Source organism: Engraulis encrasicolus, chromosome 14 (genome assembly GCF_034702125.1).
Source record: "Engraulis encrasicolus isolate BLACKSEA-1 chromosome 14, IST_EnEncr_1.0, whole genome shotgun sequence".
Classification (NCBI taxonomy): domain Eukaryota; kingdom Metazoa; phylum Chordata; class Actinopteri; order Clupeiformes; family Engraulidae; genus Engraulis; species Engraulis encrasicolus.
Window position 1 is genome coordinate 7,191,565 of NC_085870.1, and position 15,349 is coordinate 7,206,913.

Below are 15,349 nucleotides of genomic sequence, written 5' to 3' on the forward strand. Positions count from 1 at the left end.
TTTCAGTCTTTCACAACCCCAATCACTGCATGGAGTGAAATCCCTTTGGAAGCGGCTATTGCAGGCAGTGTGGCAATAAGCCAATGAGTCTAAAAAATAGTTTGCGCCAACGTAGTAAAAAGGGCTCACGTGTGTGTGTAGACTATATGTTTCAACAATTTTGTGGATCCGGTATCCGGTTCCGGATCCGACAGGATCTTAAGCAGTCGATCCGACATACGGCAGGATCCTAAAAATCAGGATCCGGTGCATCTCTAGTTTTTTCCACAACGGCGAATACTGCTATTGTGCAGTACTTACTGTTTATGCTCAATATGTGACTCAAAGTAATATTTTCACAGTAGTTGTCTGTTTTTTCGAAAAACAGTAGAATGCTGTTGCAGAATTGCCGTAAATAAACAGCTATTTGTTACAGTGTAGGCTTACAGGATAGAAAAAATGAATTGTAGTGTTGTGGCTGTGTGCCTCCAGACAACTTATGGAAATATTGTTTGGCGAGGCATGTAGGAGTCGTCAGAGCAAACATTACTGTCAAATGTGCAACCATAGGCCATTCTTGAGACAAAGCATAGGCCTACACAAACTGATGCATCTCCCTAATGCTTGACCCAAACCCCTAACTCCTAAACTCAGTTTACAAAAAAGTAGAATCCATTTGCATATTCACATGAAATATGAAGTGTGTGTGTGAGGGATACTAGCATTGTTTCTTCCCTGTAGGTTTATGTAAGATCTTCTGCCAGGGAGAGAACAAAATGCTTTTTTGTTCTTTATGCAATATGTTTTTCTTTATGCATGGCATATGGTAATTTGATGAAGACCGTCTGAAACTAAGATGTATCTAAGATGTACAGTACGTAGACCTGTTTCTATGTGGACTTAGTGCAGATACTGCACATTATGCTGTATGTAGACCCAGTTGGATGAGCAACATATCATGGGTAAGCAGTTAGGGTGTCAGACTTGTAGCCCAAAGGTTGCCGGTTCGAATCCCGACCCGCCAGGTTGGTGGGCGGAGTAATTAACCAGTGCTATCCCCCATCCTCCTCCACGACTGAGATACCCTGAGCATGGTACCATCCCGCCGCACTACTCCCTTGGGGCACCATTGAGAGCTGCCCCCTTGCATGGGTGACGCATTAATGCAATTTTGTTGTGTGCAGTGATCACTTGTGTGCTGTGGAGTGCTGTGTCAAAATGACAATGGGAGTTGGAGTTTTCCAAATGGGCTTTCACTTCATATCACAAAACACCTCTTTGGCCATGGTCTTTAAAGATGGCCTCTCAACGTCATTTGATTAATATTGCTGTGTTCCCCATTGTTATTGAATGTGTTACGCGTTGGTCCTGTTTTTAAAAACGTTCTGGTTGCTTTGTTTCAAGCCGTTTTTGCAAGCCAGCAAGGTGGCTTGTGGAGAAACGAGAGGGTGTTCCGTGTTTCTCGTGGAAATGCGTCTCTGATTGGCTCACTCTTCCTGCTCTCGTGGAAATGCGTCTCTGATTGGCTCAGTCCTCCTGTTCTTGGAGAGAATGTAATGGGAAACAGAGTCGCCACTTCCCCGGGTGGTACTGCACTATAGGGGCGCCAACGGAGGCGTGCATGCTCCATTCAGGGCTGTGCTCTTTCGACAGCGACCCCTAGGCGAGCTGCAGGCATGGAGCAACCAGAGTGGGTTTGCTATATGGATGAGGCTTTGTGCTGTGTGTGTACCTGAGAGTAGCAACCAGCTGATAGCTAAGCTAAGCTAGATTTCGGGCCACCAGACGTTGCTTGTATTGAAAACAAGCAGAAAAAAATTACTCGACATGCTTTTAGAAAAATGGGTCGACATAAACCTTTGTGGGCAACGCCTTCTTTCGACGTGACGAAACACAGAAAGGCTTTTGTGATTCGCTCGTTTCTCTGCATTATTTATGTCAATTGGGAAACACCGGGAAACACAGCCAGGCGAGGTGACGCACCGCTATGAGAGCCTTGCAAGTGAGTTTAACTTGGGGTGACCGTCCGATCTTCAAAAGGAGTGAGTAAAACTGTGTTTTATCAAGTTGGCCTTTAACAAAACATGGCCCTTTTTGAAAATATCAGAGACCTCTGTGAAAATACGAAGAGAGGGTGAAGGGTGTCCAAATGAAGTTGACGAAAGAAAAAAAAGTGATTTTCAGTGGAAAGATGAAACAGATCTGAAAATGAACAGAAGTGAAGAGATTTGTCTCCCGGATCATCCTTTATGCCGTGGCTATCAAGCTGACTTCTAAACATCCTGAGGAACAGTAAGTAATGGTGCAGCACGTACTAATCACATTTTCACAACTCCATCACTTTCCTCCTCTTGTCCTCCGCGTTCTTATTCAATTGAAAACCTTTTAGCATCCGACATCCGATCAAGACTTCTTACCATGCCCTCCAAGAAACATCTCTAACAAGGCATATCATCGATACACTGACTTTTACCCTTTTTGTGTCTCATTGTAGTCCATAATGCTTTCTAAAATCTGTACATTTAAATAAGAGTGAGCTCAAGCTAACTTCAGCTAGCTGAGCTCAATACCTTCAAAATGATTCCAGCCAGCAGATTCACAAGACAATTTCATATTAATCATATCCATCTTCAGCAAATACATTGACACACAGGTTAATATATGCTAAATACATACAGATGAATAATTTCAGCAAAATGGGCAAAGCATACATACAGTGAACATACACAACACACAAAATGCATGCTGATTTGTAAGGTACATTCAGTAAAAGCATCTGAAATGCAATTGCTGATACTGTCTTTTTTTTTAGGGTGTTTTGGCACACTGTGTAGAACACCCCTACGAACATCCGGCCTGGGTCATTTCCTAACCGTACCCCATCGCTGTCTCCCACCATTGTTGGGTTTTCCCATTGCCACGCAGCTTCGAGCAGCTTTCTGGGTCATTTCCTTTCCTTTTCTTTTTTTGTTTAAATCTTTATTTTTTATCTTTTGCAACTTTATTGATAATGGTACAGTTTGAGAGGTGGACAGGAAGCGAATGGGGAGAGAGATGGGGAGGGGTTGGCAAATGACCCGGGCCGGGAATCAAATCCGGGTCCGCCGCATGGCATACGAGTGCCCTACCGATTGGCCACAGCAGGGCCAATTTCATTTAATTTTCAATATCCCAATGTCAAAAGAAAACACTGACTATCTATAATTGCTTCCTGTAAAGATATTGAATACAAATGTATCATATTGCTGTACATTCCTGTTTCATCTTCACAATCTCATCACAAGAAAGGCACTACAGTAATAGCCTGACAAATACACTTTAAAAAAGACTTTCGGCAACACTTTACACTAACGTCCTACTCACAGCTTTATTAACACTTTATAGATAATGAAGTAATTATCAACAAAATGTCAACAAATGTTCATAAATGGGCAAGAAATACTATGCTAACACAGCAGACACAGCGCAGTCGCAGCGGTCCTGGAAGTTTCTCCTCCAAAGACCAGAGGGCATGAAATCACATAAAACTCACACAGTAGAAGTTGATTCCCAGTCCACTGTGCAATCATAGTTTGGTTATTACTCTTTAACAAACATTTGTAAATACTTTGTTAAAGGTTAATTGTTATTAAATGTCAATAAAGTGTTTATAAAGCTGTGAATAGGACGTTATTGTAAAGTGCTACCAGACTTTCTTTCGCTCCAGTGCTCACCTCCATTCTGTCGCTGGTAGACCAGTACGGTGCCGTCCCTCAGTCCAGCGAACAGGAAGCTAGCCGAGTGCTTGAGACAGAGCACGGGGCTGCCCACAGGGTTCCGGAATGTCAGGAGACACTGGGCCGCCGTGTCCACGCTGCCATAGACCAGGATGCTTGGGGTGGAACACACACATGTACAGACACAATCACACGCATGCACACAAGCACGCACACGCACACGCGCACACACACGCATACACACACGAACACACACACACACGGACACACGCATACACACGCACGCACACGCACGCACGCACGCACACACGGACACAAACACACACACACACGCACGCACGCACGCACGCACGCACACACACACACACACGAATGCACGCACACACACACACACACACACATCCACACACGCACAAACACGCGCACGCACACACACACACACACACACACACACACACACACACACACACACACACACACACACACACACAGATGAACTCATCAGTTTTTGATGAAGACAAATGTGTCAAGGTATGTGTGAATCTGTATGCATTTCAACAAGTTTGTATGTGTTTTGGGTGAATAGGCACATCTGAGAGATTATTTGACTGTCTCCCCTTGATTATTGGTCAGGTCTTGAGATCATGGCATCAGAATGCCAAAGAACAAAAGGTTCTTGTGCTATGCCTCACATCCTTTGGTATATGTCTGAATCTACACTAGTAAATGTGAGCTAAAAATCACTCAGATGTCAATGTCAAGGTTTTTTTCTTTCCATATTTTTTTCCCACGCTGGTGCCTCTTCTTGGTGCCTCTTGTTAATGCGTGAACCGGCAGAGGTACAGAGCGATATGAGCAGAGTTCCGTATCTTAAGGCTGGAACGGAACACAGTTGCCTCGGTGGATTTGTTTCCCTCAAATATTGACTGTCATGTTGTCTTTGCTATTAGATTCCACAGAGGTGCGATAGCTGGGTGGGGTGGATATGTGTGTGTGGTGGGGATACAGTTTGAATACAAATGAGGCTGAATGGCATTACGGGACTGAATTGTTATGGGGGGAAACAATAATCAGCATAGCATGTGAGCGTAGCTCACCAGCAGAAAAATAAGTAAATAAAATAAAACAAACGCAGGCGGAGTGTGAGCTGGTGAATCCTCAATAATTACTTTGAGGTTGGTGAGAGTGAAAGCTTTTTTTTTTTTTTAAGTTCATCTCCACATGCCTGAACAACACATCTAGACATCCCACCAGAGCTCACGCTGTTTCCATTTAGTGGCAACTGCAGTTCAAATTGCCATGACTCAACTGCAGTCACAAAGGAAACGGCAGGCAAAGACAAAACCACACATCGAGAAAGAGTGCTACACAGTAACAAATGCAGTGTTAATTCAACACTTAGAGAGTACTCGGCAACCAAATGCAATCTAGAACATCTCTTCATTTTTTTTACTGTGTACACAAAACACAACACTGTGGCCATGATTGCAATTTATTCTGAAATAGGAATGAAAGTTATCTTCGATTTTAGCTGTGAATGAAGATACAGCAGATACACAGCAGATAACCCGGACATTTTACCTGCCGTCGTCCAGCCCAGCGCAGATCGTGTTGCCGATGCCCGCGGGACCTCGATGATCCTGGGCCTCCGCCTCCTCGGACGGCACGGGCTCAGGCACATACTCCAGGCACAGGACAGGGGCGCCGACCTGGAAGGTCTTCACTGGCCGTGGCGTGGGTCGGTTCAGGGAGAAGATGTCCATCTGACCCTGGTTGGAATCACCACCACTGGACACCTGATGGGGGGTGGGGGGCACCAGAGTGAAGAGAGAGAGAGATGGAGATAAAGAAGAGGAGAGGAAAGTGAGGGAAAGAGAAGATAGAGAAGGGAGGTCAGAAGGGCAGAGATAAGATAGAGAGAATTGGAAAAAGAGATGGGCAGAGATGTGAGGAGAATTAAGCAGAGGGGGGCAGAGTCAATGGGGGAAAAAGTGGAGGAGGAGGAGGAGGAGGAGGAGGAGGAGGAGGAGGAGGAGGAGGAGGAGGAGGAGGGAACGAAGGAATAGTAAACGAGAAGAGAAAAAACGGAATGTGGAGAGACAGAGAGGTAAAAGGATGATAGAAGAGAAGAGCGGAGTAGAGGAGAAAGGTGAAAGGGGGGTGAGTCAGAAGTGCTACCATCAAATTAACACCTGAGGTGCGAGGTTTCTCATGCTTTCAAACGTGTTACTTTGCCTACTCTTAAAGGTACACTGTGCAAGATGTTTAGTTGTTTATTTCCAGAATTCATGCTACCCATTCACTAATGTTACCTTTTTCATGAATACTTATCACCACCATCAAATTGTAAGTATTCATTATGACTGGAAAAAATGCTTTTTTCATACACAAAAAGGGGTATCTTCTCCATGGTCCACCATTTTAAATTTCCAGAAATAGACATTTTTAGATGCACTTGGGCCATACTAGAAAATATTAGTTTATTACTTAGTAAACTTTCATGACAAGATCAAATTTGGCAATAGGCTGCCCAGTTTCAATGAGCAGCATAGTTGCAGTAACTCCTTTGACCATTTCCTTCACAGTGTACCTTTAAGTATGCGTCGCGCACGTACTTTGCCACCGTAAAATATGCGTCGTACACCTTGTCACTTTCCGTTGCTAATTTGACCACAGCACTTTTTCGGTGCAATATGGAATTAGGAGACACCAAGCTTTGTATTACTTTTTAGACACTTCTTCCTTCATCCTTCGTTCTCAACTCTAAGTTCTTCTCGTTATATTCCCTTCAAAGAATGAACTAAAAAGGGAAAAAATGAGGTTATTTCTCAAAGACGGCAAACCCCATCAAAGAATGAACTAAAAAGGGAAAAAAATGAGGTTATTCCTCAAAGACGGCAAACTCCATTACCCAGGTGGTGTTAGGAATCAGAGCATAAATGCGTCTTCATTTCCCAGCAGATCATTTGTGTTGGTGACCTTTGTACACTGCCATTCTGGCTCTCTGATCCCAAGCAATCGTTTAGCAAAACAATCTGTTGCGAATGTCTTCTTCATTAGTAAAAAGGGTCAGTATGCAGATGAGAGCTGGAAATGTACGTGCAAAGGTCAGAGCATGGATAGTGAGGTCCTGACCTTCAAATATTGAAATGATCAGCCCAGCAATATCAAACAGAACGCAAGCAGCTCAGAGACAGTCACAACATCTAGACAGGCCCGACACAGAAATGGAAATGAAAAGCGGAAATTAAAATCTTATATCAGTATTATGATTATTACTCATACGGGAGAACAGAAAATTAACATTGGATTGGAGACTTTTGGTATTACAAGCAGTCGAAAGGCCACGCTCCCTTTATACCCAATGGCCACTCGAGCATAACATTTGTCAGCCGAGAGAAAGCTATTTGGTATGAATATTAATTTTTTCCAATAATGTTAAACTAATGTGCTTGTCCTAGCAACAGTTAATGACATCTCAGTGGAGTTTGTAAGGTTTTGGGAAACACTTTCTCCCTTGTGAAAAGTGTACTGGAAAGAACTGTTTTCAAACTGCAAGTGCTTTTGGCATAACCCAAAAGTTTAAACTAAACATCCTTCTTAATGGAGTTGGACACTTTATTTTCTGTGCCCTAAATGCAGCTCAAACTCATAACCCATCAGTCCTACAAGATTCAGTCAACTTCAAGAACTTCAAACACGTTCCCTAAATGCAAATGTCGTTTCATCAACAAAGACGAGCGGATGGGGAGGGACGAGACATGAAACACTTTGAAAAGCTCTTGAAAAGCTTTGTTTGACAATCGATTGCATCCTTGAAGCCGATGATTGATCCCGTGTTTCATTCAGAAACGGAGTAGGCGTCAGACTTCATCCTCCAAAAAAACAAACAAACAAAAAAAACTGGGGTGCATATCTGGCCAGCGTAGTTGTTAGCAGTTAGCAACTTTGGTAGTTGGCAATGGGAAATTGCATTGCGACCAACAAAGTAGCTAACATAGTTAGCAACTACGCTTTCCAGAAATGCACATCTGGACCGGGTTTCTCGCCCCACAACGTGCCAGAAGAGCAGAAGGAGGTCAGACTGCCAGCGGTGGCTCAAGCAAACCGACCTTGTGCGTGCCATTAATTGCCTACTAAATAAATCATCTGCTCTTTCCTCCTTCCAAAAAGTGTTTTCCTGTACTTCACGGAGCACCAGGCTTCCTCCTCTATTCCTCTCATGATCCCTCCGCCATGTATAATGCAGTGAGAGAGACGCATCCTTAATGAGACATTAAGTGGAGTGAACAGCGGCACTGCATTGCACAGCGTGTCACACAAATTGCCTCGTCTACACACAACATGAACAGTACCATGAATTATGCCAAGTCTCACCATATAACGAGATATACTGTAGCGTTGAACTGCAGTTCAAACAAGAGTAAACAAGGTTATTTCATGAGAATTTGAGTTGAGGTAATGAATTGTATGTCTCGCTAAGCTTGTTAACAAAGGTTAACCACACACAGAATGCTCAATTAGCAGTAGTAAAACAACAAATGGTCATCCATATATTGTATATTTATGGGCTTCATATTGGCAGAAGTACTACACCTTTCAGCACCAAGCCACCTTCTGTGTTTGTTACTGAAATATTAATAGAAGAGTTTATCATAGTTTACAACCAGAGTTCCCTGGTGTTCTTAAATACTTTGAAAATGAACAGAGTTTTGTTTCTGGATTATTTCCCAGTAAATGTACCCATTGAAGGTTTGCAATTGTAAAACAAGAGGTTGAATAGAGGGAAAAATGTCTGCACACTTAAATCCTCTTTGTGTTCTTTTTAATCAGCCAAGCTTTCGGTCTGCTGACCTTCCTCAGGGCTCAAAACAAGAGGTTGATAAACTATAAATTTGTGTGATGTTTGCATGCTGCACATCAGAATTATTTTTTAGAAACATTTAATTTGGTATGTGACTTGAAGGTAAATGCAGTATACAGCAGTATAGTAGTATAGTATAGTACAAATACACATGGTGTACCGTAGTGGGCCTGATAAAAAGCTTCTCAAAAGTTGTATTAATAGGTTTTCTCTGAAATTTGAGAAGTGGATAAAGTCTGGGTGGGTGTGCTAAGCTTTTGTCTGCCCCACTCTGTAGGACTACTACTAACTGTTATTCATCATCTTCCAGTGCCACTGTTCAGCTCTTGGAGGGAGATTACACTGGGCTTGGACTTAGCGTAGGCAGAGAGTGCATTAAGAACGCTGGAGAGAGCCCACGGTGGATGGCAGGCAGGCAGGCAGGCAGGCACAACGCGGCTGGACGGCAGAGATTAATTTCCTTACACAAAGTCTCGTTATGTGAACAAGCATCGGGGCTAAACACAGTCTTTAGCCCCTTTCCAAAAAACACCCTGCCACTGATTTGCATGCAATCATTTGTTTGATTTGTATCAGCATGCGAGGATCAGGACGGTGGGAAGCGTTCTCATGAGCCTGATCTCTTCGCTAGACCTGGGGAAGTGAGGAGAGGAGTGCCTGTTGCTCGGTGGCTTGTGTTTGGAGGGAGGGAAGAGGAAGATAGATAGCCCAGGACTTATCTCCCAGCGAGTCTCAGCCCTAAAAATAAACCCCAATCATGGCTCTGTCTCACCCTCCAGCAGCCCTCCTGACCAACAAAATAACACAGGCACGCACACACGCACGCACACACACACGCACACACAAAACGCATGCACACACACACACAGACAAGGCGCATGCACGCGCATGCACGCACACGCACGCATACACAAACACACACACACACACACACACACACAGACAAGACGCATGCACGCACACGCACACACACACACACACAAGACGCATGCACGCGCACGCACGCACACACACACACACACACACACAGACAAGACGCATGCACGCACACGCACACACACACAGACAAGACGCATGCACGCACGTGCAAGCACGCACGCACACACACACACACACACACACACACATAGACACACAGACAAGACGCATGCACGCACACGCACACACACACAGACAAGACGCATGCACGCACGTGCAAGCACGCACGCACACACACACACACACACATACACACACGCACACACACACACACGCACACACACACACACACACACACACACACACACACACACACACACACACACACACACACACACACACACACACATATGCACACACACACACAAACAAACAAATAAATAAACAATTGTGTGAACACACACTCAAATACACACAGAGAATACAGAAAAAGGGGAGGGGGTGAGAGAGAGAGCAGGGCAGGGGTTGGGGGGGGCTGGGGGTGTAGAGGGAAAGCAAGAGGAACACGTAGACATCTGCCGCATCGTTTTCCATCCAATTCCTGCCAGGACTCAGTGGCATTAAGGTCCCCGACAAACTGATCACTTCTTTTCCGAAGGGCTCGCTGGCTAGACTCGTGTCCTAGACACACTTTATTCCTGGCCCAAGGAGCATGACAACCCCAACAGCGCCACCCCCCCACCATGCGCGCCCCACATTGACTACTACCATGTCAACACAAATAGGCTCAGTCTTGCGTACAAGTCGCAGGCTTGGATACACAGACTTGGGACCCTTATTTCATATCTGAACCAAGGGTGGTTGCACACAAATATTTCATTTATTTAATTTAAGACAGAAGATTATGGGTGCTACTGTGTTTAAGACTTGTTGTGATGTCATTATACAAAATATGGCAAAGTAAGTGTGTAGCTAACTGAATATATAATGACCAGAACATACTTAAACAGTTTACATTTTAAAAGAAGAGCATAACCCCAAACATTCATTTTGGTTGATTCAGAGTGTCTTTGTGGGGTCAGAGAGGCAGTGGAATGTATTCACTAATGTGTTCCTTCAAAGTCGCAGTATTTCATAGAACAATTCTAAAAATGAAATCATGTTGGGCAGACTTGTGTGCAAATAGCATTTATCAACAACTCTATTCATAATTGGAAAGTTACTGCCTACTCACTAATTACATAGACTATGTGAAAGCTGCAACACAACGGTTGAATCTCTGTGACTTGCAGTCAAAATGTGACGTCACTAATTGCCGCTAATTGCTCGGCAATACTTATCCTTGATTGCATGCTGCCCTGTGTCAATGGAATTAGTAAATATTAGTGTCCCCTGTTTGCTCTAGTTTCTACAAACTGTAATTACTGATGATGTGTGTGGCCTTCACATGGTCCCACATGGTTCCTCTAAAGCATTGCACTAGGGGTGCAGGTGTTGAGTGCACCCTTCAGATACAATCTCAAGGGTCCACTCAACACCTGCACCCCTGGTATCATACAACACAATACAATTCAGTACAATACAATACAATACAATACAATACAATACAATACAGTAAAATATACAATACAATATGAATTTATATAGCACAATATCACAACTATACGCACACACATGCGCGTGTACACACGCACGCACACACACGTGTGTATGCACGCACGCACGCACGCACACACATACACATACAGGCTGAATTCCAATGGAATTTCATGGAAGGCAGTGACTCGATGACTCCCTCCCTACATAAACAGGTGTCTGATCAGATATGATTTCCGTTGTGAGGGTATCTGATGAGGCGGCCGTTACGAACAGCACTAACGAGAGAGCTGCCCTGCGTATTTGATGTTATGGCGATTCTATGGCGGGATTTACGTTCTTCACGTTAGCGCTTAGCTTACGTAGGCTAGTTGGGCAGTGTAAGGCCGACAAATGGCGGCATCGTAAAATAGGCCCTAAAAAGATCTAGGGACATCATATTTAGATACTACAATGTTGATTTCTCGCTTCAGTTCTCCATATCTGTAAATAAGTGTAAGAATAAGTGTAAATAAGAATAAAGACTGTTTTAAAGTAGTATGTCGGGTGGCAGCCATGTTTGTTATGAAGTTCCCCGTTAAGAGGGAGGTGGCGCACAGCATTTTGGGTAGCAGGCAGCAGTATACCCGCATCTGATGTTGCCCTGAAATATCCCTGTTATTGAAGAGGACATCTTGGCTAAACCTTAATGTCATATTGCCAACCATTTCTACAGCCCTAGGATATCCACTTTGAGATTTTATGAGATCAAATAATAATAAAACAAATCACGCCTTCCATCCACAGATGGAATAAAGCATGTGAGAAACATAGTACATGTGATGTGAGTGATGAGCACTGGAATTGTTTGTGAAGTCGGCCTCCGATATGCCCTTTGTAATGAAATGTCTAAATACACAGACAAAAAAGCATGCATGTAAATCTTTCATACCCGTTCTCTCATCTTCAAAATCTGTCTTTCAATTAAAATGAAACTAAAGAAGATGAATCAGCACAAGTTGCTATGATCAGTTACTCCAATCTGACCTCTCAAGAAGGTTCTGATTAGTAGCACATCTTATTTGAAAAAAAAAAGAAAAGAAAAATTATCAAGGTCAGCGAATAACATAAAATGTCCAACTGCCAGGCAGCGATGTGCTAGTGAAGATGGATTGCACGTCACATTTGATTTGAACTGAACATATTCCTGCTATCAGTCCCACAGGCAGGCTCACGACACAGCAAGATTTAGACAAGGTTTCAGATCCATTTCAGAAGCAGGGGTGTGTGTTTCTGATAGCAACAAAGGGTGCCGAGGCCACTATATATTTCTCCATATATGGCTTTCCTCCTAATCCCATCCGTATCTCTTCTATCCACTCCTGAGCCCACCTCAGGTTCCTTTTTAGAATATCCCCCAAAAAAACAATTAACTGAGAGACACAGACAAGGGCGTCTTTTTTTGTGTCAGCGCACAGCTCGAATTGGATTTATCCCCCTGCTTTGGGGGATTATGTGATAAATGACCGAATGCACAGTGGCAGCAGCAGGAAGTATGAATTTGCCCACTTTTAAAAGGTGAAATTCGGGGTTCTTCCTTTATTGCCCTCTCTTTTCTTGAACGAAATACATAGCTGAAGGTTGTATATCACATAACACATAACCACAATCAACCCCGTTTTCTATAATGAGACCAGCTGGTAGACGAGCTGATATGACTGAGCATTATTCCACAAAAAGCGGCATCAGAAATTAAGCTCTGTCTCTTGTGAAATAGACGATGCATCATTTGGAAATGAGACATGAACTGTCATGCTGCCCTAAAGACACTTCAGTGTATGCAGAGCACTCAAGAGGTTCGTCAGCTTAACACAAACAGCCAGCTGCTGCAGACAAGGGGGACCAGTACTGTGTACTCACCCAAAGGTAGCCTTGAGGAAGGGAGGTGCTGGCTGCAGAGAAGCCCAGCAGAGCACACTGTACTGGGTTGTGGATCGCCGCCTCCAGCTGGGGAAAAAAAACAAGAAAAGAGAGTCATCCATTAGAACAAAAAACACACATTCTAACTGTCAGGTCTTGATTGAGTGGTTTATTTGAATTGTTCTCATTCTTGTTAGTTGGAGAAAAGTACTGTACAACGCTGTCCATCCCAACCACAAGCCATGATACATTGCACATAATATCTCCTTTGCCTCGTGCACACGTAACCCGCTCGCTTCCACGCATTGTAGTGGGTCTTTTCTACATGTCGATGAAAATACAGAAACAGCCTTCTTAATGGATTGACGCTGGATGTTACATTCAGGCACATGAGCTTTGAGACAACTTTATTAAAAAATCTTTGTCTGATTGAGATGATTGAACACATTACAATGAAAGATAAGGATCTTAGCGTTTCAATGCAACTTATTGTATGTTTTTATGTGCTTCAGAGGCTGAGATATTTAGGTTTTTATAGGCTGAGGGCAGCTTTTATTAAAAAAGGGCTCAGGTACTCAGCACCCTTTTTTGCAGGTACCTTAGGCGTCAATGGGTTAAAGGTAAACACACAAAGCATATGTTTGACAAACAAAACATATAATCATAGAGAAATTGACCTAAAAGCTGAAAGCTAGAAATGTAGGGTTTTGAAGCCTTCAAAAAAACCCTCATGGAGCACATTCTTTCAAAAACCTTATTTAGCTAGCAAAAGAGCACTTTGACGTCTGGGCCTTTCAACAGGATGTGTTTTGGAGGGGAGAGTGTCCCGTGTGGCATTGACCAACCCTAGTTTATCCAGTGGCACATTTGGCCTTTTATAGAAGTGGTGGTACATGGTTTAACAGTAGGGAGGAAGTGGGTAAAGGAAGTGCCTAACAGGGTGGTAGCAGGTGGGAGGTAAAGGCAGGCCGCAATGGAGGGTGGTAGTGTTTTTTTGCCTTCATCTACTGCAGGGGTTCCCAACCTTTTTCAACTTGGGGCCCACTCAAAATTGTCAAAAATGTTCGGGGCCCACCTCTTACCCAATTAAGAATAAAACTCGAAGAAATCAACAGCAACACACACCGCAATATGATTACTATTTTTGGAAAATTATTTCAAGGCCCACTTGGAATTCAGGGCCCACAGGTTGGGAATCACTGATCTACTGTATTTCCTTTATGGTCTCTCCATTTGGTTTGGTACAGTCCAGACTGCATAGGAGCAGAGGAGCAGAGAAGCAGAGGAGCAGAAAAGCTCCTGGCAGACTAAACACACAGGCAGTTTCTGAACATTTGAATCTAATCTACCAGAGTGCCATCGATCTGTCACTGTTTGCATTCATTGTGCCATAGCACCCTGTTCCTGTGTGGACAACAAAGACAAAAGCCTCCTCACCCGAATATATCAAATTGACAGCGGTGCGAACGTGAGCCGCGACAGAGGGAGCGAGCGTTGTCTTTTTTTCAGAGGACATGAGGTAACCCATTATCTATCTGCCAACTGATTGGGTTGCGTTGCCAACTGTGCTGTAATACTTTTCATGTCGAATTACTGCTGCTGTTTGAATTGTACTCTCTCCTATTTTTGATGCGTTTATTCGGGCGTACAGTAGGCAGCCACGAGAGATCGGAGAGGGCTTTCTACCGCATTACCAAAACAAATAGGACATCACAATTAATGCAAATTTAATGCACATTTTCTTCCAGCAGAAAGTGAACAAAACAAAAAACAGAAACTGCTGCTTTTAAATCACTCTTAAACAATTTCTTCCCATGGTAACCAGAACGGAAGAACTGGCCCAAGGCTGAGGTAATGGCGAACATTTAAATGGACAAACAGATTTTCAGCTGTGCTTGCTATCAGCTGAACAGAAACAGAGATGAGAATGATCTCCATATTCCCTTTGGACATAATGTGTGACAACAACATCTGGCAGTTAAGCTTGGCATTTGTCACCTCTAGGGGAGGATTTTGAGAAAAGAAAGCAGAAGCAGCATAGAGAAAATGTAATTTTACTGAAGAAAGCAGGAGGGGGTGTCTTGTCATAAAAAGTGGCATCTTTCAATGTTTATTCAATATTCCATCGCATATGTCTATCCATATGAATGAAGAGGAAAAACTCCACATATGTGTAAAGTATATACACCAAGCCCGCACGCAAGCCCGCACGCGCACTCATGCACTCATGCATTCACGCACTCACACGCACTCACACACACACACACACACACACACACACACACACACACACACACACACACACACACACACACACACACACACACACACACACACACACACACACACACACACACACACACACACACACACACAC

General features: G+C 43.6%; 1 protein-coding gene across 2 annotated transcripts in view; it reads right to left on the minus strand.

Annotated features, from left to right (window-relative positions):
• The window catches only part of arhgef10la (Rho guanine nucleotide exchange factor (GEF) 10-like a), a 277,194-nt gene that overhangs the window by 39,574 nt on the left and 222,271 nt on the right, over positions 1-15,349 (minus strand). For both annotated transcript variants that reach the window (XM_063214836.1, XM_063214835.1), the window contains 3 exons: positions 12,973-13,059; positions 5,277-5,491; positions 3,693-3,850 (listed from right to left, as the gene is read on the minus strand). In XM_063214836.1, the coding sequence (XP_063070906.1) occupies positions 3,693-3,850; positions 5,277-5,491; positions 12,973-13,059 (460 nt within the window). The remainder of the gene's footprint in view (positions 1-3,692; positions 3,851-5,276; positions 5,492-12,972; positions 13,060-15,349) is intronic.